Source organism: Cryptomeria japonica, chromosome 11, assembly GCF_030272615.1.
Source record: "Cryptomeria japonica chromosome 11, Sugi_1.0, whole genome shotgun sequence".
NCBI lineage: Eukaryota > Viridiplantae > Streptophyta > Pinopsida > Cupressales > Cupressaceae > Cryptomeria > Cryptomeria japonica.
In genome coordinates, this window is record NC_081415.1 from 199,074,974 (window position 1) to 199,101,285 (window position 26,312).

Genomic DNA, 26,312 nt, shown 5'->3' on the forward strand with positions numbered 1-26,312 from the left:
ATTTCTCTTCATTTTATTCACTATGTTAGATGGTACCCAACCTCTTAGGCCTCAAATATCCTGTATGGAGAGTTTTGTATTCAAACTTCTTAGTGTATGCAAGTTGTTGGACATTTGAATTGTCACTCCCTATGAACCTTTTTCTCCAAAACCCCAACGTTTTTGTCTTAGGCTCCTTTCCACGCTAGAGTTCCAAGTCTTTCATGTGAAATGTCCCCTTTCCAATAAGTTCATATATATCAACCAAAAGCCAATTTCTCTTGATTTTATTCACTATGTTTGATGGTACCCAACCTCTTAGGCCTAAAATGTCCCAAGTATGGAGATTTTTGTGTTCAAACTTCTTAGTGTATGCAAGTTGTCGGACTTTCAATTTTTCACTTTGTATGCAAGTTGTCAGACTTTCGAGTTTTCACTCTCTATGAACCTTTTTCTCCAAAACCCCAACCTCTGTCTTAGGTTCCTTTGTGTGCTAGAGTTCCAAGCCTTCACTTTCCTAGGTACCATTGTTGAAATTATAGCTAGCTCGGATTATGTTTCAAATTTAAATGTTGCATAAATGCATTTCAAATTTGGTGTATAACTTGTGCGATTAAATTACTATTGGGCTGGGCCCAAAATCACACCATGTAACTTGTGATTAAGTTAAATGTAAGGGAGACTCATAATGTAACTTGTAATTGAGTCCAGTCCCAAATGAAAAATGTGATATGCAATTATTTATATAACTTATAATTAAATTATTGGGTTGGGCCCAATTGGAAAATGTAACTTGATTTGGGCGCCAAACATGTCAAAAGGAAAATAATATGAAGAAGTCGGCCTAATGAGGCTAGGTCGACCTATGTAAGAGGATTGAGTCTTGTAATCATGGCAATCAGACATATACATTCAATCAATCATTCCTAGCAATCAAATATTCTGCCCTAGCGAATATCCTCTTTGCTCTTCTTCAACAAATTGGTCTTCACAAAGTCAACGAATTGCTTCATAACAGCTGGGCGAATTTGTATGCCAGACCAGGCTGTAGATCTCCTTCACATATGTGCTAAATATTTTGCATGTCAAGCTCCATTCCAGTTTGGATCTGTACATCTTTATGTAGCAAACTTATTGGCAGATTTGTTGGGTGATATCAAGTTGTGACAATCATCTACCTTACAGCCGAAACCCTGCCTATGCATCTTTAGATTAGGGTTTGCACATAAAGGAATTCATATTGACAAAGCACTGCCCTAGATTGGGAGTCTAATGCATTTTCTGTCATGGCTTTCACTATCCTCGCATAATATTCATTGTGATATTATCTCTTCAATTTGAGCATACTTCCTATTACATTTTTTGAAGTAAGTATTCTCTTGATGATGAAACCTAAGATGAATGAGGTATCTAACTTATTGAAGTTGTATTTTGATCATACGCTTGTGCTCAACTACAATGTGTATCCTTTTGAGTGGTTGATACTCATATCTGATTTTATGCATTGGCTGGAAAGACAATTTGGCTTATATACCTTGCTTATGGATTTTGTAAAATGTTAGATTGTCAAGGTTTTCTGAAGTCATACACTTGCCTTAGTTTTTTGATATGAGCAGGCATGGCTAACTCTCTGTTATTCAACTATGGAAAACAATTTTACATTTAAAGAATGTTGTGTAGCTTTACACTATGATTGAAGTTGATCATAGACTGACAATATCCTTTTGAGCAATCTTGGCATATGTTGTCAATGGTGGAAATCTAGTCAATAAAGAGATAAGTTATTTTACATGTTAATTCATTCTATTGGGATATTTAATCATGTTGATGCTTCTCTTCAAGATATTCTTGAATTACCATGCCTTAAAGCTTAAGAGGGAGCTTGGTTTCTTCACTTGAAGGTATGCCATGATCATAATGATTGTGCTATGGGTCCATTTCGTAAAAGTGAAGTAAGGAAAAAATTGGCATTTCTCATCTTTGATTTATGGTAACTTATGTTGGCTGCCTTTCTTGATTGATTCTTATATCATGCAATCTTCATGAGACTTGCTTACCACAATTTTATATTAAGAATCAAGAGGGAGTTCCATATGAAAGTTTTGAGAAAATATGAAGCTAGATATATAGCTCATAGTTATAAGGAAACATTTGCTCTTGCTGCTAGATATACTAATATTAGAACCATTATAGCTCATGCTGTAGGTTGGAAGTTGGATATAAAGACTGTTTTCTTAATGTTGTCTATATTGAATAACTAGAAGGTTATGAGATTCAAGATAGAGAATCTCATGTGTGCAGATTAAAGAAAATCTCTTTACGGCCTCAAGCAAGCTTCTTGAGCTTGGTATGAGAAGATTGATAAGTATTTGATTAGTTTAGGATCTTACAAGAATGATGCTGATTCTAACCTTTACTTTAAAAGTATTTTTGGTGAAATGCTAATTCTGGATGATTTATTTCTAACTGGTGAAAACAGTTTCATCTCTACATTAAGAAATAATTAGCTTCAGAGTTTGAAATGAAGGACTTAGGCTTAATGCATTACCTTCCAAGGTTAGAAGTATGGAAAGATCTAATGAAATTATTCTAAGTCAAGGAAGTATACTGAATAGATTTGGAATGATGGATTGCGAACCTATGTCTACTCCTATGGAAACTAATATGAAGAAATTGATTTCATTTTTGCAGATCTATCAAAGTACAGATAGTTGATTGGATCCTTGATGCATTTGTTATCAGTCAATTTATGAACAAACCAAAGCATGTTCATCTTGCTACAGCCATGCATATTCTGAGATATTTGCCAAAAACAGTTGGCTACACGCTGAAGTATCCAATCAACACTGTCATCACCCTAGAAGGCTACTCAGGTTCTGATTGGGCAAGAAGTGTTAGAACACTTCAAGAATTTACTTCAACATGAGTTCTGCTCTAATCTCTTGGGCCAGCAGGAATCAGTCATCAGTTGCATTGAGCATTGCTGAAGCTGAGTACATTGTGAATTAGTGTGGCTTCACAAAGCTTCTTGCTAGGTTGTTTGGGCAACCTTGGGAACCCTCAGTCATTAATTATAACAATTAGAATTGTATTGAGATGTTTTTCATGACAGGCCAAAACATGTGTAAACTCATTATCACTATGTTCATGATATGGTACAGAAAGGTGCTCAATCATGGCAATCAGACATATACATTCAATCAATCATTCCTAGCAATCAAATATTCTGCCCTAGTGAATATCCTCTCTGCTCTTCTTCAGGAAATTGGTCTTCACAAAGTCAACGAATTGCTTCATAACAACTGGGCGAATTTGTATGCCAGACCAGGCTGTAGATCTCCTTCACATATGTGCTAAATATTGTGCATGTCAAGCTCCATTCCAGTTCGGATCTGTGGATCTTCAAGTAGCAGACTTATTGGATTGGCAGATTTGTTGGGTGATATCAAGTTGTGACAATCATCTACCTTACAGTCGAAACCCTGCCTGTGCATCTTCAGATTAGGGTCTGCACATAAAGGAATTCATATTGACAAAGCACTGCCCTAGATTGGGAGTCTTATCAGATAAGTGATCTGATCCTTATTGTAAATGTAATTTTCTCATACTAAAGGGTTTTGATCTGGATCTTTGATGCTGGGTTTTTCCTCCAAGAGGGAGGTTTTCCCAGGGTATATTGTGTTTTGTGTCTCTTGTGTGTCTATATCAGAGAAACGAGACTCGCCCGAAATTGCCCAAACTCGACGAGTCCGAGTCCGAGGCAGGCCAAACAAGTCCCAGGGGCTCGGACTCGGACTTGGCCGAGTCTGGAGAGTAAACTCGCCAGACTCGCCGAGTTGGCGATTTTGGCCCAAAATCGCCAAACTCGGCGAGTCCCGAGCCCTAGACTCGGCTGGCGTTGGCACAACTAAAAAGTCAAAAAAAAATAGTTTGGAAAGTTTTTTTAAATCCGTTTTTTAATGTTAATTGTCATCTAGCCCTAAAAGTGACTTTCATTTCATTCACTTGCAAAAAAAGGAAGAGTAAAGTCAGTTGGGAAGAAAAACAAGGGTGCATAGAAGAAAAACCAGCAAGGAGGAAGCTCAAGTTTTCTTCAATTTGTCACATTGGAGCTGCATTGTGTTTCGATTTGGTGCATCAAGAGTTGGATAGGAAGAGTTTGCAGCTCATTTCAAGCTTGTTGTAAGAGGTAAGATGTTTTTTTTAACATTATTTTGTTTCTTATATGCAAAAATTCCATTTTCTATTAATTTATTTTGAAAGTTTTACATTTTCTTGTATGCAAGATCTTTTGTATGTTTGTAATTTGTATGTAGCATGTAGTATGTAGTTGTACTATGTAGGGTTGTATGTAGGGTTTGTAACTTTTTTTTTTTTTTAAATTGTAGGGTTTGACAAACCCTACAATTTTTTTAAAAAAAAATTTACAAACCCTACTTTAGTTTTTTTGAATGTATGTATTAATTTTATTTTGTATTTGTAATGTTTTATTGCAGCAAACTTCACTTTATTATTTGCCTCAACTTCAACTTTCACAAAACTATCCTAAAATGTCTACTTCAGCTTCTAGACCCCCCATGAGAAAGGACCCTGCTTGGAAATATCATGAGGATTTTCCAGGGCAAGGAAAGGGGCAAACAAAATGTATGTTTTGCAAAACAATATTCCATGGAGGTATATATAGGCTGAAATACCATATTGCTGGTGTGCGTGGACATGATGCCGAACCATGCCTAAAAGCAGTCTTTGAGGCCATACGTGATTGTTATGTAATGGTTGAGGAGATTGAAAGAAAAAAAAAACAAAAGGAGGATCGAGCGGCCATTTGGAGAGAGACAGTTTTAGGAAGAGGGACATAGTTAGGTTGTGTTGGAGGCCCTTCTTCCTTACCTCCATATCGTCCCACTCAATTTGCTACTGTTGGTGCTTCCGTTTCTACTTCTGCTTCTATAAGTGGCAATGCCACCACCACTTCTCATGCTCCTACCACTAGTAGTTGTAGTGGAAATGTTACCATTGGACCTGGGATTTGTAAATCTAGGTTGGATTCCTTCTTTGTGCCTCGCACTATTCCTGGGTCCCAACTGTCGCTTGAGGGCATGGGTTGGAACAAGGAGGTCCATGATGCTGCTAAAATGGCAATTGGCAGGTTTTGGAGCTACAGCTGTATTCCATTCTTTGTAGCCAGGTGAATGTTTTACTAACTTTTATGTTTGATAACTTTGATTGTTTTAATTTTTATACTTAACTTATCTCATTGAGTTTCTTTGTGACAGGTCTCCTTATTGGCAACAAATGGTTGATGCCATTACCATATGCGGGCGGGGTTCAAAGCCCCTAGTGAGGGTGATTTGAGGGGACCCATTTTGTCTCAAATGGTGGATGATGTGAAAAAGGATTTAGATGAACAACGCCACATATGGAGCACTAAAGGTTGCACCATCATGACTGATGGTTGGACGGATAGGAGAAATAGAACTCTCCTTAATTTTCTTGTTTCTTCCGCAGGTGATTGATTAATTTTAGTTTCATATAGTCTTTAATTTTTTATTTTTTATCTAATGGTTTATTGAATGATCATTGACCTAGCTTTATTTTTTTATTTCAGGGGGCACCGTTTTCATCAAGTCCATTGATGAAAACGCCCATTGCAAGAATGCCACCTACCTATGTGAGCAAATAGAGGAGGTGATTGAAGATGTGGGTGAGGAGAACGTGGTACAGGTGGTGACCGACAATGCAGCAAATTATGTTGCTGCGGGTAAACTTTTGATTACAAACTAATTTTGTTTGCAAATTAATTACTATCTTGTAGTTTGTACCTCCATTAATTACAATTTACAATGCAACAAATTATGTTGCTGCAGGTAGACTATTGATGGAGAGGCACCCATCTATAGTTTGGACTCCATGTGCTGCTCATTGCATTGACCTCATGTTGGAGGATATTGGAAAAATCCCATGGGTCAAGAGATGTGTAGAAAGGGCAAGAAATGTCTGCAAATTTGTATATAATCATTCATGGGTGTTGGCTCTTATGAGACAATACACAGAGTAGAAGGAGTTGCATCGTCCAGGAATCACAAGATTTGCCACAAACTTCCTCACATTGCAGTCCATGCTTAGGTCTAAGCCTGCCTTGAGACGCATGATTGTTGGTGAGGAGTGGTCTTCCTCATCCTATGCTACCACCCCTGCAGGGATAGAGATGGCAGACTGCATTTTTTATGAGCAAGGCTTTTGGGTCCCTTGTGATGAGATAGTGAAGGTAATTTTTTTATAAATTCTACAATTTAGCTTCATGTTTTATAACTTATTATATGTATTCTCTTATTTGCTCATTTTTCTAAATTACACAATATTTTCAATTTTGCAGTTTGTTAAGCCCTTGGTGGTTTTGTTGCGAGTTGCGGATGGAGATAAGCCCGCAATGGGCTATATATATGAGGCCATGGATAGGGCGAAGGAGGCCATCAGATTCGTCTATGGAGTAGATGAGAGCAAGTATGGTCCCATTTGGGAGATCATTGATAGGAGATGGCATCATTAGCTACATAGGCCCATCCATGCGGCAGCCTATTATCTGAATCCGGCATTCCGTTTTATCCCTTCTTTCAAGGCTGATGCGGAGGTCCTTAATGGGCTATATGCAATCATGGAGAAGATGGGACCTGCTGGTACTTCTCAGATAGACCTTTTTCGAGAGCTACAGATGTTCTCAGATGCACAAGGGGAGACCTTCTCTCGTCCTGTCGCCAAAGACGATAGGACAACTATGATGCTAGGTAAAAATAAATTGTTAGGCTTAATTTTAGTTTTATTCAATACTATATTGTAACTTGTTAAATGAGTTCATGAGTGAGACTAATTTTATTTATTTTTCTCATTTCAAACTCAGATCATTGGTGGAACTTTTTTGGCCCAGAGACACCAAATGTTCAGAAGTTGACCATTCGTATCTTGAGCCAACCATGCAGCGCATCAGGTTGTGAGCACAATTGGAATATGTTTGAGCACATAAACTCTAAGAGGCGCAATAGATTATCTGTGGAGAAGATGAATGATCTCGTCTTTGTTCACTACAACCTCCGCCTGAGAATGAGAAAGAATGCAACAGTTGACATGTCTCCTATCATTCTAGATGAGGTTGATCTTGAAGCAGAGTGGGCCAATGAGAATCAGACAGCTCCTGGGACTCCTACAGCTGTATTTAGTGATGATGACATTGATTGGATCAACCAGGTAGATATAGAGGCTGAGGCTGTAGCCATGGCAGAGGAGGAGTAGAGAGCACGAGCAGAGACAGGAAATACAAGGACTCAGAGTGACACAGCTATTCTTGATGTTGGTGAGCATGACACAGCCGTTCCTGATGTTGGTGAGCATGGCATGGTGTCACGGGGAGCAACTATGGCTGTTGAATCATCCAGGACCTACTTTAAATGCCTTCGCAGGGGACCAGGGCGAGAGGGTGCACGGCCCTCTCAGCCATAGGCTTGTACACTTGTAGTTGTATTTAGTATTTACTATTTACCTTTGGTATTTGTATGAAACATTTGATGATGATCATATGATGACATGGATTTTTTATTCCATGAGTTTTGTAATATTGTATACATTTGACAATATTTATATATCTATGTTTCTTATTTTCTTCAGCTACAATTTGTGTTTATGCTTATGTGATTGATGTATACTTGTGTATGTAATCAAATGAGCCGAGTTTTTAATGATGTTTTTGTGTCTTTAAGGTGTATTCAATAAAGGGTGTCTGAAACAAGTTTTAAATCTTTAAAAATCTCTAAATTTCTTGAGTTTTTCACTTTCCCGAGTCCAGCCGAGTCTGATGCCGAGTCTCGAGTCCGAGTCCGAGTCGGCCTTGCCGAGTCCGAGCCGAGTCCGAGTCCCGCTTCTTTGGTCTATATTTAAGTTAATTTCTGTGTTTACTTAAATCTGATCACTAAAACTAACAACCGTTCCCACTATCATCCATGAGCTCTGAAAACCCATCTCCTACTTTTTCCCTTACCCTTGTCAAAGTTTTGAGCTTTTCCATCTCGTCATGCCTATTGCTCATACCTTGACACCTCAAACCTTTGCACTATCTAGTTAGAGTCAAAGTTTTGGCTTTCCCCATCCCCAAGTATCTATTATGGTGTATCCTTGATGCTCAAACTCAAACATTACTAACTTTTTGCTATTTCATCCCACCTACCACCTCACACATCACAAAGTGCCGTTAATGGCCATTTTTGAAACTACAAACACTCAAAAAGAGATTTTCTCACCCAAGGAACCATTGTTATACTTTTGGCATGGATTCACTATATGTGCAACATAAGAATAGGAAGACAATGATGATTCATTAATTGTTGTGGTTGCATCCTCAACAACCCTTGATCCTTGTATATGTCAAAGTCATTTTGGGTGAGAATTCATATTGGCCATTGGTTTCAATATTGTCAAAACATGGACACATTTAGTGAAAGAAACCATTGCATTTTACAACAAAAATCCTAACCAAATACTGCTCTAAGCATGTGTGTTCAAGTTGTTAGATATGAGGACAAAACCCCTCAGGTTTGTAGGGAACCAAAGGATAGAAACCCTTTGGTTTCACAAGACTTAGATGCACATCAAATTCATGTATTTGATACTGATGTCACATCAAAGAACATGGCAGAAAAAGATAAGAGCATTAACACTCCAAAAAGTTTGAATGCTAGAACAAAGAGGAGGTTTGATGTCATGCTTGACACGATGGCCCAACTTCTCCAAAAAATGAATCAGACTTAGAATATTCCCCAAAATCATAATGGAGAAGTTAGCACATCAAATGTCAATAATCAACAAGGTAATAATGGCCAATCTATTGGAATTGTTGTTGGGTGTATTATTGGACCTCTCCAATCTACATTCACTTGTAGGGAGTAACCTAAGTCACAAGGTTCGAATTCGAATTCGAATTCAGCAACAATAAAATTTGGATGAAATTCGGCAACAATAAAAATCCGGGAAAAATTCGAAATCAAATTCGCTTTATATAAATTTGAATTTTTTTTTAATATATAAATAATAAATTTATTAAATTATCAAAATAATTTAACATTGTTAAATAGCATTGAAATAATATTATAAAATATAATAGATTTGAAATAAAATGATCAAATTTATTATTTATTAAATAAAATACTATTATATTAAATTAAAAATTAGTATAAATATTTTATATTAATTAAATTAAAATAATTAAAAATAAAGCAGTGTTTTATTAAATTTTAAATACATTATAATAAAATTAATAACCATTATAATATAATTGTGTTTAAAATTTTAATTTATTAATATGTAAATAATAAAAATGTTATATATTATACATTAATAAGAAATATATTATAATCTCGGAAACACCATTGCGACCTTATAATATATTTTTTATTTAACATATATACACAGCGGTGGGGTTCGTAAAACTCTGCGGACTGGGCTTAAGAATGCATTATTTGTGATGTTTTCATCTAGTCGATGGTAGCTCCTAATGCTTTGGGCATACTTTGCAATCATGGTGTTGTTCGTGACTGTTTTCATTAGATTTGAGGGGAAAAAGCCCATGTTCTAGCATGGCGTGAGAGGAAGACAGAGGTCAAGAACATCATCGCTAGGTTTCTTCATTTCTGCCTAAGACTCTGCTTCTTCCTCCAGAACGTGTAACAGACTGTCGGAAAAAACCCTCGCCTTTTTTTCATGCGAATTTAGGGTGAATTTGAACGAATTTTATAAATTTTATTGGAATTTGCTGAATTTCATGAAATTCGGCGAACCTTGTGACACAGGGCGCAACCCAACAAGAAGTACCAATTCCTATGAAAAATGAAGTTTGAGCAAGCTATGGAGAATATGTAACTCTTCTGGTGGAGATTCAAGACATATTCTCTTGACCAATTTATGAACCAAAAAAAGAAGACAAGTGGGAGACGACAAGAGAATAGAGGCCTAGTTGTTTAGAGGGATTATCAACAAGCTTTGGGAAAAGTAACACTTTCTCATTTTGATGGAAGTGACAAGAGTACTGCACGTGCATGGGTCCCAAAATTGGACAACTATTTGTCGTGGGTCAATGACAAAAGAAGAGACAACTAAATTTGCCACCTTGCACCTCGAAGGAGTAACTCACAAATGGTTGTACCACTGGTTGATGATCCAAGGCCACTATTTCATAACCACCTATGATGAGTTCACCAATAAACTCATTGAAAGATTTGACAAGGACCCAAAATTGCAATCTAGTGAGTTGAAATAGTTGAGGCACCATGGAGCAATTGATGCCTACATTGTTGATTAACAAAGGCTTTTTGTAAGAAGACTTGTTGAGTTGTTCATTGTAGGGCTAATTGAAACTCTCAAGTGTTGGGTGAAAGCTTTTGACCCATCAATACTGTTAATGCATTAGTAGCTTATGCAAGATATGTCTCTCCTAACCTATCAATCTCTCTTGTTCTATTTTGATTATGCTTTCCGAACTGAATATGTTTATCTAATTATAATATTGACATTGATAAAGATGGGTTAGATTGACAACTTGCTTAAGAAAGTTAAGCGTCGATCTAATGCTATCGGGCTAGTAACCCGATAGCACATTAATGTTGATCCATAAATGGATCGGCATTAATATGCTATCGGGGTATTAACCTAGTAGCACATATATAATGCTATTAGTTATCGATCTGTTAACATTTGCTTTGACACCAATTCATTCGGGTGTGGTTATATCGATCGGTTAACATTTGCCTTGACACTGATTCATTATCGGGTGTGTTTATCGATCTGTTATCATTTAGTAATGGCACCGATTAAGTTATCATAAACACCGAATGAATTAGTAGACAGACACGACCAAGTGACATCTTGGTCGGACATGTTTAAAAGACATGTCCAATCAAGGTGCCACTTGATCGTGATTGCTTTACTATATATACATCATTCAAAAGAAAAGGAATGACATTGAAATCGATACATGTTCATTCTTCATACCTGCAGAAAAGAAAGACGATAATATTATTGTCATAATAATAATACCAAAATATTAAACATACCATCTAGTATATAACTTGTTCATTAAATTGGAAATTGCAATAACTTTTACATGGTATCAGAGCCACGTTCATCGAAATTGAGGCTATTCAATTTTGTGAATAATTTAAGAACAAAGGTTATATACTACATCACATTTCTCCAATGGCCAGCGCAATCAGATTCGAAGATAGACTCGGAGGTGGCGATGATTTTTCAACCTGGAAGTTCAGAATCCAGATGATCTTAAAGGAGAACAAAGTGGATTCATTTGTTCAAACTAAAAATGATCAACCTGAAAATGAACCTGACAAAACTGCATGGATTGAAGGAAATGAAAAAGCAGTCAAAATAATAGTTGATGGGGTGAGAAACAACATAATGCCCATCATAAGAAAACATCAGACAACCTATAAAATGTTCAAAGCACTTGAAAGCACATTTGAGATATCAAATGCAAGTCTAACTCTGGCATTAAAACGAAAAATAAATCATATCACCATGAACAAGGGGGAGACAATCAACGCCTACTTTATGCGGATATCAATTCTAAGAGATGAACTAGCAACTCTGGATTACGAGATCCAAAGCAAAGAGTTAACACTCATTGCTCTAGATGGGTTGCCTAGTGGATGGAGTACATTTGTCCAAGGCATCAGTGCGAGGTCCAAGTATCCTAAGTTTAAAAGATTAAGGGACGATTGTCTTCAAGAAGAATCAAGATTGAACAAGATGGGAATCAAACAAAAGAACATAGATGAAGACCTTCAAGTTCTAAATACTAACACAAATAAGACAATAAAAAAGAAGCAATTTAGGAAAAGGAAGGGTCATCAAGGCAAGAACACTTAAAAAAAAGACCTATCACATATTCAATGCTATAGGTGCGATAAGTTCGGACACTTTGTTGCAAAATGTCCAGAGAGAGCCAAACAAGCCACATTTGCCAGAGCAGGAAAATCTAAAAGAGAAGATGACTCCCAGAACTATGTCCTCTACTCAGCACTTACAAGCCATGCATCAAATAAATCTAACTCTTGGGTGATCGACAGTGGTTCATCCAGACACATTACAGGGTTTAGAGAAGTACTAGACTCAATGACAGAGGATAATGAAGAGGAAGTAACCATCGGAGATGATTCCTCACATCCAGTTAGAGGAATTGGTTCCTGCACCATCAAATTGAAGACAGGCACATCATTGCAACTCGAAGGAGTACTGTATGTCCCTGGCATCAAGAGAAATCTAGTCTCCATATCAGCCCTAGAAGATAACAGATACAGAGTAACCTTCATGGAGAACAAGGTGTTGGCTTGGCCGAGAAACTCTTCCATCAAGAAAGCTAAAGTCATTGGTCAAAGACGAGGCTATTTGTATGAGCTGTGCACAGAGCCCAACCTAGCCCTAATTCATGAAGCAACAAATGCAAATGAGGTTTGGCATAGAAGACTAGGCCACCTGAATTATAGAGCTTTGTCATCTATGGGAAACCTTGTCACAGGTTTACCTAAGTTGCAGCAATATCATTAAGAGGCATGCAAGGGATGTGCCCTAGGTAAAAATATCAAGGGTACCTTCCATAATAGTACTAGGAAAACAAGCAAAGTATTAGAGTTAGTTCATTCTGATGTATGTGGACCCATGTCCGCTCCCTCTCTAGGAGGATGTTTGTATTATGTAATTTTTGTTGATGACTACTCTAGGAAAACTTGGATCTACTTTCTGAAGTGTAAAGAATCAAAAGAAATCCTTAGTAGGTTTAAAGAGTTTAAATCATTGACAGAGAACTACACAGGTAACAAAATCAAAACCTTAAGGACTGATAATGGGGGGGAATACACATCAGAATTATTTAGAGATTTTTGTAAAAACTCGAGGATTAAGAGGGAGTTAACAATACCTTATAATCCTCAACAAAATGGGGTAGCTGAGAGGAAAAATAGGACAATTATAGAAGCTGCCAAAGCCATGATTCTTGATTAGAATCTAAATATAAATCTTTGGGCAGAAGCAACTAAAACTGCTGTGTATATACAAAACAGATGTCCTCACTCTCATCTTGAAGATAAAACTCCTGAGGAAGTATTTACCAAACTAAAACTAGATATTAGCCACCTTAGGATATTTGGGTGTCCTGTCTATATACATATACCTAAAGAGAAAAGACTAAAACTAGAACCCTCTAGAAAAAGGGGAATACTTGTAGGATATAGTGAAACATCCAAGGCCTATAGAATATATATACATGGTCAGAAAAATATTGAACTTAGTAGGGATGTAATATTTGTAGAAGACTTAGCCTTCAAAAGAGCCCTAAGTACAATAGAGCCTGAAATCTATATCCCCACTCCTAACATAGAAGAAGACCCTACTTCTGAACTTCAGAGGGAGAATCTTGAAGAAACTATAGGTGAAACTCCAATCCCACCTAGAGAAAACCTCAAGAAAAGACCTCTATGGGCCACCAAGACTGTAGCAGAAGCTTAGAAGTTTGCTGCTCCTTCAGGAACCTTCAGGGAAAGCAAAAGACCTAATAAATTCACTAGCTATGTTGCTCTTATGAATGATCTCTCTAAAACTAAACCAAACAATGTATCAGATGCACTTAAACATCAAGTATGGAAGGATGCCATGTCTGAAGAGTATCAATCCATTATGAAAAATGATGTTTGGGAGATTGTTCCTAAGCCAACCAAGAAATCTGTGGTTTCATCTAAATGGTTATTCAAAATCAAAAATGCTGCAGATGGCAGTATTGAGAAACACAAGGCCAGATTTGTAGCCAGAGGCTTCTCACAAAGGGAGGGAATAGACTATGAAGAAACCTTTACACCTGTTGCCAGGTATACATCAGTGAGAGCTGCATTAGCCATTGCAGCAACAAAAGGATGGAAGGTACACCAAATGGATGTTAAGACAACATTTTTAAATGGTGAGATCTCAGAAGAAGTCTACCTAGAGCAACCTAAAGGATTTGAAAATTATGATGCAGAGTCTCATGTGTGCAGACTCAAGAAAGCTCTCTATGGGCTTAAACAGGCCCCCAGGGCCTGGTATGAAAGAATTGACACCTATCTCTTAGGACTAGGCTTCTATAAAAATGATGCAAATCGTAATCTCTACTACAAAAGAAATAAAGGTGATATGCTAATGTTGATTTTATATGTTGATGACTTATTAATCACAGGAAATGATTATCTTATAGATCAATGCAAGAATGATCTATCCAAAGAATTTGATATGAAAGACTTATGACTCCTTCATTACTTCCTAGGATTGGAAGTATGGCAGAATTCTGACAATATTATACTACACCAAGGAAAATATACCTTGGACATTTTGAAGAGATTCGGAATGCATAACTGCAGACCCATGACTTCTCCCATGGAAACAAATTTACACAAACTTAGGGAAGCAGCAGTAGAGTCACATTCCACTGATCCTACACTCTACAGACAGATGATTGGGTCCCTGATGTATCTGGTGAATACAAGGCCAGATATCTGTTATGCTGTCAATGTCTTAAGTCAATTTATGTGTGAACCTAAGGAAATCCACTTGATTGTAGTGAAACACATTATGAGATACTTACAAGGTACTCTAAACCTTGGTCTCAAATATGAGAAAGTCAATCTAGATCTACACGGATTTACAGACTCAGATTGGGCTGGGAGTGTGACTGACAGGAAAAGCACCTCAGGGTGTTGCTTCAGTTTAGGATCAGCCATGATATCTTGGATCAGCAGAAAACAGTCTTCTGTAGCTCAGAGTTCCACCAAAGTCGAGTACATTGCAGCTTCCATGGCTGCTCAAGAGGCAGTATGGCTTAGGAAGTTGCTTGTGGGACTATTTGATGAACCTATGAAACTCACTGTCATCCATTGTGACAATCAGAGCTGTATAAAGATTTCTATAAATCCAGTATTTCATGACAGATCCAAGCATATTGAGATTCCATACCATTATGTGTGAGACATGGTAGACAAAAATGTGATCAAATTGGAATATGTTAGCACAGGAGATCAGACTGCAGATATTCTGACCAAACCACTTTTCAGAGTGAAGGTTGATCACTTTAGAAAAGGTTTAGGTATGATAGAAAGGTAATCTGCTTTGTAAATAAGACGTTTAATGTGTAAACTTCTTTTGTCATGTTGGGACATTCTGGGTTTCACCCCCTGTGTTCATATCTAAGAGGTGACGATCTCTCAGATTATGAACACTTGTATGCAGACATCATAAGGTGACGATCTTATGATTCTCTAACCAGTTATCATGTTAGGATCTCTGGTATGTCATGGATGTGCCATGATGGTGTTGTGATAAAACATTTGTATAAAATGTTTGTGCACATATCACAACCTGGATAAGATGAGGATTTAACCATCCTCATATGTTTATCCTTAGTATTGCGTGTTTAGGCAATACTGATATCACGTGTTCAGGTGATATCTTGTCATAATGAAATGATGAAACTTTTATATCACATTATTAGAGTGATGTTTTATATTTGTATCTTGTATCCTGATGGTACTTCATATTAGACGTATTGATGATATATATTTTGGAGACTGACATTATGAAAAAGAAATGTGATGCAGGTTACTTTATCTATCTTCCAAAGCTAAGAGGGAGTGTTAATGCATTAGTAGCTTATGCAAGATACGTCTCTCCTAACCTATCAATTTCTCTTGTTCTATTTTGATTATGCTTTCCGAACTGAATATGTTTATTTGATTATAATATTGACATTGATAAAGATGGGTTAGATCGACGACTTGCTTAACAAAGTTAAGCGTCGATCTAATGCTATCGGGCTAGTAACCCGATAGCACATTAATGTCAATCCATAAATGGATCGGCATTAATATGCTATCGGGGTATTAACCCAGTAGCACATATATAATGCTATTAGTTATCAATCTGTTAACATTTGCTTTGACACCAATTCATTCGGGTGTGGTTATATCGATCGGTTAACATTTGCCTTGACACCGATTCATTATCGGGTGTGTTTATCGATCTGTTATCATTTAGTAATGGCACCGATTAAGTTATCATAAACACCGAATGAATTAGTAGACAGATACGACCAAGTGACATCTTGGTCGGACATGTCTAAAAGACATGTCCGATCAAGGTGCCACTTGATCGTGATTGCTTTACTATATATACATCATTCAAAAGAAAAGGAATGACATTGAAATCGATACATGTTCATTCTTCATACCTGCAGAAAAGAAAGACGATAATATTATTGTCATAATAATAATACCAAAATATTAAACATACCATCTAGTATATAACTCGTTCATTAAATTGGAAATTGCAATAACTTTTACAAATACTTCAAGAAGAAATCAAGAAAACAAGGAACATGGAGATTGCTATTCCAAGGAGTAAATTTCAACCTAGGACCTTTCAGCACAAAAGAGATAAGAAGTATTTTCACAAGGAGTCAAATCAGGCCAAAAGTTTTCATTTAAGAAAGGACGATGACCTTCAAAATGAGTTGAGGAGGAAAAGAATGTGCTTTACATGCAAGGAGCTATAGACCCTATGCCATAAGTGCTTTGAGAAAAGTGCAGTTCATCATTTGGAAATGTATTCAGCTAATGAATCTGAATTAGAAAATTCAGAACAGCAAGCTCATATGGAGCAAAATGAGGAGGAAGAAGCACTAGAACCTGAAGAAGAAAGGGAAAACGAAAGCATTTTTTACCAGTTCTCAATTTATCAAAAGAATGAAAGTTCATGGCGTGCTGTATGGGAAGTGAATTGTTGCTCTCATTGATATGGATGTTACACAACTTAATTGACAAAGGAGTTGTAGCACGAACAAGCCTCAAGGCAGAAGAATTTGAAGGTTTCAAAGTCATAGTTGATGATGGATTCACTCTTTTATGCTAAAGAAAAATTCTGCAATCGAGTCTACAATTGGGCAACTATAAAGTCAAAGATGATTTTTATGTGGTAAGCATTGGTGACAATGATGTTGTTCTTGGCATCCAATGGCTCTGTTCTTTAGAAGAGATCCCTTTGAATTTGCAAACAATGGAGTTGAAATTCCAAGTTGATGGAAAGAATGTTGTGTATTAAGAGGAACATCTAATGGAGGACCTCATGTTGTCACATGGATGGAGAGAATGCTTTGCCATAGGCAATTTGACTGGGTAGCTCAATGTTTCATCATGCCTACTGTTTTTCAAGAAGAAAGAGAATAGCATCCATATCTAGAAGCATTGTTGACCAAGCATCGCAAAATTTTTAGTGGCATACCACCTGGAAGGCCCCTTGAAAGAGGGATTGAACATGTGATAGAGTTAGAATAGGGAGCCAAGCCTAATATCACCACTCCCTATAGGCACCACAAGAGACACAAAGATGAATTTGAAAAAGTTATCAAATAGCTTCTAGAGATGGGTCATATTCATCCAAGCAAAAGTTGATTTGCATCTTTTGTGGTGTCAATCAAAAATAACGATGGGACTATGAGCATGTGCATTGATTACAGAGCTCTTAACAAGAAAACCGTCAAAAAACAATATGCTATACTGAGGATTGATGAGTTGCATGGAGATTTATATTTTTCAAAAATAAACTCAAGCGCTAGATATCATTAGATAAGAGTTCAAGAAAAAATAGAAAAGACTGCATTTATATGCCATTTTGGGCATTATGAGTTTCTAGTTATGCCTTTCAACTTAAAAAATTCTCTAGCAATTTTCCAATCCTCTATGACCCAAGTTTTTAACAAGCAACTTGGAAAGTTTGTTTTGGTGAGTTTTGATGATATCCTGATATACAATAAGACTTGGGAGGAATATATGCGACACTCGAACAAAGTTTTCAGAATTCTTGAAGCTAAATCATTGTTTGCAAAGGAATCCAAGAGTGATTTTTCTATGACAGAACTCCCATATCTTGGTCATGTGATCAACTCTGGAAGGGGTTAAAGTTGACCAAGAGAAGATTAAGGGTATTTTGGATTGAACCCCACCAAAAGCTCTCACTCAATTGAGGGTTTTTTTCAGGCTTTGCTGCTTTTATAAAAAAATTGTGAAATAATTTTCAAAGTTGGCTACCTCACTTATTGATCTCACAAAAAATGGGGGCATTTGTATGGTCTACAACAATGCAAAAATCATTTGATTGGTTCAAGCAAATCATGAGAACTTGTTCTATTTTGGCCATTCCCAAATTTTCCAGGCCCTTCTATCTTGAGTGTGATGCATTTGAGAAAGAAATTACAATTGTCCTAATGTAGAACAAGCATCCCATTGCATTTGAAAGCAAGAAATTTGGAGGAGCAAAGAGTTATTCTATCTATGACAAAAAGATGCTTGCTATTATGCACATCTTGGCAAAGTTTAGGCAATATTTGGTTGGAAGGAAGTTCATTGTCAAAACAGTCATAAGACTGTCAAGTACTTCCTCAATAAAAAAGATTTTGATGAAAGACAAAAAAAAATGTAAGTTGCAAGCTTATGATTTGACATAGTATGTTAAGAGGAAGAACAATGTTGTGGCCAATGCATTGTCAAGAAGGCCACAATTGAATTCCATGATAGAGATAACTGCTCGTTGGAAGGAGCAAATTCTTGTTGAGCATGCAAAGAATCCATTTACCACTAGTATCTTGAAGGGTTCATTGTAGGATGAGAAGTAAAAATGGTGAATGAGCTGATTCTCTACAAAGAAAGGATCCTTCTAGCACCTGAATCAAAATTAAAAAAAAACAGATTTTGAGCTTTCGATGGTGCTCCCTTGGCTAGTCACCAAGGATTTTCCAAGACTCACAAGCAGATTTGTGAAACATTTTCATGGAAAGGGCCTAACGATGATGTTCTTAAGTATATGAAAGAATGCAAAGGTGTGTCAACAAAACAAAAAATAAGCATGTTTTCTCTATTGGTTTGTTGCAGTCCTTATCTATTACCAATCAAAAGTGGGAAAATATTTCAATGGAATTCATCACAAGGTTACCAAAGGTGCAAGGGAAAGATGTTAATGCATGGTAGCTACGGTAAGATAAATGATTGAATGAGAGATAAATTAAGTCTCTCATTCAATCATTTATCCTATCGATTATACTATTAAGAAAACTTCCAGCTATTTTATTTGATAATCATTCCTCATTTATATCAATATCGATAATCATATTATGGCATGGCACATTGGTGATAAACGATAGTTATCAGGTTAACCATCTATCCCGATCTATATCGGATGTGTTCCCAGCAAATGAAATAAGATTATCGAGTTGCTGGCATAGCATGCACCGTTTAATATATACAACCTTTAGTTAGTGATCGGTGTTGGTTAACATAGACACCGATTACTATCGGTTAATATGCCATGTTAAACAACACTGTTAATACCGATTGGCATATATATTATGTTACATGAACCCCGATTAAAATCAGGTTGGTAAATAATTAAAACACCGGTTGTTAACATATGCAAAGGGGTGCGATCAAGTAGTGTCTTGATCGGTCATGTCCATAAGACATGATTGGTCAAGGTACTGCTTGATTCTCCCCTCTCATATATATATATCATTTGGTATTTGTGAAGAGGATATTGAAATCGATAAATACTCCTCTTACCTGCCAAACAAAGAAGATAGTCAGAATTATAATAGAGATAGATAATACATAGATATAAAGAATAAAATTAGAATACATCTTGCATATTGAATTGTAAATTGAACAACATTTACATAGTATTAGAGCTATAGTTAAATCGAACCTGAGGCTGTTCAATTTTACGTAAAATTCAAATCAAGCATATATTCAACATCTCAATCCTATCAATGGCTAGCACTATCAGATTTGAAGACAGAATCGGAGGAGGTGATGACTTCTCCGCATGGAAATTCAGAATTCAAATGATTCTAAAAGAAAATAAAGTCGAATCATTTGTAAAGACTGAAACTGAAGAACCTGAGACTGAACCTGACAAAGCAGTTTGGAGAGAAGGAAATGATAAGGCTATCAAAATCATAGTTGATGGGGTAAGGAACAACATTATTCCCATTATAAGGAAACATGAAACAGCCTTCAACATGTTCAAAGCACTTGAAGACGCTTTTGAGATATCTAATGCCAGTAGAACCTTGGCTCTAAAAAGAGATATAAATCACATAGCCATGATAAAAGGAGAATCAGTCAATGCCTACTTCATGCGAATATCTGCCCCAAGGGATGAGATGACAACCCTTGGATATGAGATCCAAAGCAAAGAATTAACCCTCATTGCTCTTGATGGGTTGCCTAGCATATGGGAAACATTCGTCCAAGGCATCAATGCAAGGGATAACTTCCCAAAATTCGATAGGCTAAAGGCTGGTTGTCTCCAAGAGGAATCAAGGCAAAATAAGAAAGGGATCAAACAGAAGAATATAGATGAAGATCTTCAAGTTCTTAATACGAACTCAAATAAGAAAGGCTTGCAAAAGCAATTCAGGAAGAGAAAAGGTCGTCACGGCAAGAACTCCTTCAAAAAGGACCTCTCCTAGATTCAATGTTACAGATGTGACAAATTTGGGCACTATGTTGCCAAATGTCCAGAAAGAGCTAAACAGGCCACATTTGCCAAAACACGAAAATCCAAAAGAGAAGAGGACTCCAAGAAGTATGTACTCTATTCAGCACTCACAAAACAAGCATCAAATAAAGTGAACTCCTGGGTGATCGACAGTGGCTCATTCAGACACATCACAGGTTTCAGAGAAGTATTAGACTCAATGAAAGAGAAAAATGATGAGGAAGTAACTATCGGAGATGACTCTACACACCCTGTCAAAGGAGTTGGAACCTGCACCATCAAACTAAAGTCGGGTGTATCATTACAACTTAGAGGAGTGCTATATGTTCCAGGCATCAAGAGAAATCTAGTCTCAATATCAGCACTGGAGGACAATGGATACAGAGTAACCTTCATGGACAACAAAGTATTGGCTTGGCCAAAGAACTCATCCATCAAGAAAGCTAAAACAATTGGTTAAAGACAAGGCTATTTGTATGAGCTATGTACAAAGCCCAACTTAGCCCTAATTCATGAGACCACAGATGCCAATGAAATCTGGCATAAAAGACTAGGCCACCTAAATTTTAGAGCTTTATCATTAATGGGAGACCTTGTCACAAGTCTACCTAAGTTAAAGCAATATCATTCAGGGGCATGCACAGGATGTGCCCTATGTAAAAGTACTAAGGGTGCTTTTCAGAATAGTATTAGGAAAACAAGTAAAATTTTAGAGTTAATTCATTCTGATGTATGTGGACCTATGTCCATGCTTTCATTGGGGGGATTTTTGTATTATGTAATATTTGTTGATGACTAATCTAGGAAAACTTGGATCTACTTTATGAAATGTAAAGAATCAGAAGAGATCCTTAATAGGTTTAAAGAATTCAAATCACTAACAGAGAACTACTCAGGAAATAAAATTAAAACCCTAAGAACTGACAATGGGGGGGAATACACATCAGAAATATTTAAAGAGCTTTGTAAAAATTCAAGGATTAAGAGGGAGTTAACAATACCTTATAACCCCCAACAAAATGGGATAGCTGAAAGGAAAAACAAAACAATAGTTGAAGCTGCCAAAGCTATGATTCTTGATCAGAATCTAAATATCAATCTTTGGGCAGAAGCAACTAGCACTGTTGTATATATTCAAAACAGATGTCCCCACTCTCATCTTGAAGATAAGACCCCTGAGGAAGTCTTTACTAAATCAAAACCTGATATTAGCGACCTTAGGATATTTGGATGCCCTGTCTATATTCATGTACCTAAGGAGAAAAGATTAAAACTAGAGCCTTCTAGGAAAAGGGGAATCTTTGTAAGATATAGTGAAACCTCCAAGGCTTACAGGATCTATATACCTAGTCAAAAGAATATTGAATTAAGCAGGGATGTGATCTTTGAAGAAGACTTAGCCTTCAAAAGAGCCCAAAGCTCTCTAGACCCTGAAGTCTATATCCCCACCCCTAGCATAGATAGAGATCCTACGCTTGAGCTTCAGAGGGAGAATCATGAGGAAACTATAAATGAAACTCAAAGTCCACCTAGAGAAAACCTCAAGAAAAGACCACTATGGGCCACCAAAACTGTAGCAGAAGCCCAGAAGTTTGTTGCTCCTCCAGGAACCTTCAGGGAAAGCAAAACGCCTAACAAATTCACTAGCTATGTTGCCCTTATGAATGATCTCTCTAAAGTCGAACCAAACAATGTATCAGAGGCTCTTGAACATCAAGTATGGAAGGATGCCATGTCTAAAGAGTATCAGTCCATTATGAAAAATGATGTTTGGGAGATTGTTCCTAGGCCAACTAAGAAATCTGTTGTTTCATCTAAATGGCTTTTTAAGATCAAACATGCTGCAGATGGTAGTATTGAAAAACACAAGGCTAGATTTGTAGCTAGAGGGTTCTCTCAAAGAGAAGGAATAGATTATGAAGAAACTTTTGCACCTGTTGCCAGATATACATCATTAAGAGCTGTATTAGCCATTGCAGCAGCTAAGGGGTGGAAGGTACACCAGATGGATGTTAAGACAACATTTCTAAATGGTGAGATCTCAGAAGAAGTCTATTTAGAGCAACCTGAAGGGTTTGAAATTTATGATGCAAAGTCTCATGTGTGCAGACTCAAGAAAGCTCTCTATGGGCTTAAACAAGCTCCCAAGGCCTGGTATGAAAGAATTGACACCTATCTCTCAGGACTAGGCTTTTCTAAAAATGATGCAGATCCTAATCTCTACTACAAAAGAAATAAAGGTGATATGCTAATGTTGATGACTTATTAATCACAGGAAATGATCGTCTTATAGATCAATGCAAAAAAGATCTATCCAAAGAATTTGATATGAAGGACTTAGGACTCCTTCATTACTTCCTAGGATTGGAAGTATGGCAGAATTCTGACAATATTATACTAAAGTAAGGAAAGTATACCTTGGATATATTGAAGAGATTCAGAATGCTAAACTGTAGGCCCATGACCTCTCCTATGGAAACCAATTTACATAAACTTAAAGAAGCAGCAGCAGAGTCACAACCCACTGACTCTACTCAATACAGACAGATGATTGGGTCCCTGATGTACCTGGTGAATACAAGGCCAGATATCTGTTATGCAGTTAATGTCTTAAGTCAATTCATGTGTGAACCTAAGGAGATACACCTGGTTGCAGTAAAGCACATCATGAGATACCTACAAGGTACTCTAAACCTTAGTCTCAAATCTGAGAAAGTTGACATAAACCTACATGGATTTACAGATTCAGATTGGGCTGAAAGTGTAACTAACAGAAAAAGCACCTCAGGGTGTTGCTTCAATCTGGGTTCAACCATGATATCTTGGATCAGCAGGAAGCAGTCCTTTGTAGCACAAAGCTCCACCGAAGCAGAACACATTGTAGCTTCTATGGCTGCTCGAGAGGTAGTATGGCTTAGAAAGTTGCTTGTGGGGTTGTTTGGAGAACCTATGAAACCCACTATTATACACTGTGACAATCAGAGTTGCATAAAACTTTCAGTTAACTTAGTGTTCCATGACAGATCCAAGCATATTGAGATCCCATACCACTATGTGCGAGATATGGTAGACAAAAATGTAATTCAATTAGAATATGTTTGTACAAGAGATCAAACAGCAGATATTCTGACCAAACTTCTTTCCAGGGTGAAGGTTGATCACTTCAGAAAAGGTTTAGGTATGATAGAAAGGTAATTTGCTTTGTAATCTATATTTACATATCAATAAGATGTTTAATGTGTAAACTTCTTTGTCATGATAGGACATTTTGGATTTTTATCCCCTGAGTTCATATCTAAGAGGTGACGATCTCTCAAGATAACGAACACTTGTATGAAGACATTATAAGGTGACAATCTTATAATGTCCAAACCAGTTATCATGTTGGATCTCTAGTGTATCATGGATGAGCCATGATTGTGTTGTGGTAAAACATTTATATGAAATGTTAGTGCACCTACCACAACTTGGATAAAGATGAGAATTGAATATTTTCTCATATAATTATCCTTAAGTATTGCGTGCTTAGACAATACTGATATCACGTGCTAAGGTGATATCCTGTCATCACAAGATCGATGTGATGGACTTTTGCATCAGGTGTTTAGGTGATACTTCATATCATGTGATTAGGTGATATGATTTCCTAGAAAGTTAGATTGTGTAAAGAATGCTAACCATCATTTAAATTGTGATGCTTGATACACTGCTCTCATTTATCTTACCTAGCTAAGAGGGAGTGTTAATGCATGGTAGCTACGGTAAGATAAATGATTGAATGAGAGATAAATGAAGTCTCTCATTCAATCATTTATCCTATCGATTATACTATTAAGAAAACTTCAAGCTATTTTATTTGATAATCATTCCTCATTTATATCAATATCGATAATCATGTTATGGCATGGCACATTGGTGATAAACGATAGTTATTAAGTTAACCATCTATCTCGATCTATATCGGATGTGTTCCCAGCAAATGAAATAAGATTATCGAGTTGCTATCGGGTGGCATAGTATGCACCGTTTAATATATACAACCTTTAGTTAGTGATCGGTGTTGGTTAACAGAGACACCGATTACTATCGGTTAATATGCCACACCAAACAACACCGTTAATACCGATTGGCATATATATTATGTTACGTGAACCCCGATTAATATCGGGCTGGTAAATAATTAAAACACCGGTTGTTAACATATGCAAAGGGGTGCGATCAAGTAGTGTCTTGATCGGTCATGTCCATAAGACATGACCGGTCAAGGCACTGCTTGATCCTCCCCTCTCATATATATATATATATATCATTTGGTATTTGTGAAGAGGATATTGAAATCGATAAATACTCCTCTTACCTGTCAAACAAAGAAGATAGTCAAAATTATAACAGAGATAGATAATACATAGATATAAAGAATAAAATTAGAATACATCTTGCATATTGAATTGTAAATTGAACAACATTTACAAAAGATTATATCTATGTTGTTGTTAATTGATTGACCAAATTCACACACTTCTTTGCTATTTTTGTAAACTTTAGAGCAACTCAGTTGGCTGATTTATTCTTTATAGAAGTGTTTTGACTACATGGCATGCCAAAAAACATTGTTAGTGATAGGCACAGTGGGTTCCTAAGTCTATTTTGACAAGAACTCTTCAACTTGGGAGGAGCTGAACTCATTCCTTGTACCAATTACCACTCACAAATCAATGGGCAAATAGAGATTGTAAACAAGTGGGGGAAAAACTATTTTTAAACTATGTTTCAAGACAGCAAAAGGCTTGGGTAAGATGGCTGCATTTAAGAGAATGTTGTTAGAACTCAACCTATCACATGTCAATAAAAATGTCTCCACTTATGGCACTTTATAGATATGAAGTTCCTAGCTTCACTAATCTCCTATTTGGTGATAGCAGAGTTGCCCAAGCTAAGGATTCATTGCAGCAGAGTCAAGATATCATGAAATCCTTGAAAGACAACCTTCAACATGCACAAAAGCAGTAAAAGTTGTATACATATCAGCACCATATAGTGCCCACACTTGAGTTAGGAGATATGGTGTATCTAAGGTAGGACCCTAGAGACAATCTACTCTATAAGGAGTGGATCAAAAATTCTCAAGCAATGATTTTATTGCTCATTCAGGATCACAAAACATATTGGAGAAATGGCATATGAGCTGGAATTACCTGAAGATAGCAAAGTACATAATATCTTCCATGTGTGTTGCCTCAAGAAGGCACTTGGACACAATGTGGTTGCCTCTTCAAAGTTACTTAATTTGGATGAAGAAAGGAAACTCATCCTAATTCCTAAAGCAGTGATTGATTTTTTGGGAGCACATGTTGAGAAAGAGGAGCATCAAAAATTATCTTTCCTGTTGAGGATGGTATTTGGAAGAATGAGCAGATTTTGAAAGATGCAAACTTGCAATTACTTGAGGACAAGCAATTGTAAAGGAGGACTGTAATGTCCCCTTCTCAAGCATAATCAATTTGTGAACAATTAACCTATTTTCCGAGTTTTTTGTATGCTAATTGGTGCACAAAGGAGAACACCAAATTGTTGGTGTAAATAATTATTCATCTTGGATATTATTACACCTTACTTGAGTTTACTTAGGAAATGCATTTCATAGTAGTTTGAGTATGAGACACTTCGGTGTTTGTGCCACATTGGGATAGTGTGTGTAGGAGAATTTCCACCTT

At 36.8% G+C, this 26,312-nt stretch overlaps 2 protein-coding genes across 6 annotated transcripts in view; one reads left to right on the plus strand and one right to left on the minus strand.

Annotated features, from left to right (window-relative positions):
* The window catches only part of LOC131041176 (CBBY-like protein), a 172,234-nt gene that overhangs the window by 4,259 nt on the left and 141,663 nt on the right, over positions 1–26,312 (minus strand). The gene's annotated exons all lie outside the window — the stretch shown is intronic.
* On the plus strand, positions 5,829–6,754 carry LOC131859810 (uncharacterized). The gene is made up of 2 exons (XM_059213905.1): positions 5,829–6,247; positions 6,356–6,754. Exons 1-2 carry the CDS (start codon positions 6,098–6,100, stop codon positions 6,527–6,529), a joined length of 324 nt encoding a protein of 107 aa, XP_059069888.1. The 5' UTR covers positions 5,829–6,097; the 3' UTR covers positions 6,530–6,754.

Bases quoted from the DNA above. Each gene is read 5' to 3' on its own strand.
- LOC131859810 (XM_059213905.1), top strand. From the start codon at position 6,098: ATGCTTAGGTCTAAGCCTGCCTTGAGACGCATGATTGTTGGTGAGGAG. The intron at 6,248-6,355 runs GTAATTTTTTTA...TCAATTTTGCAG, and splicing joins CTTGTGATGAGATAGTGAAG to TTTGTTAAGCCCTTGGTGGT.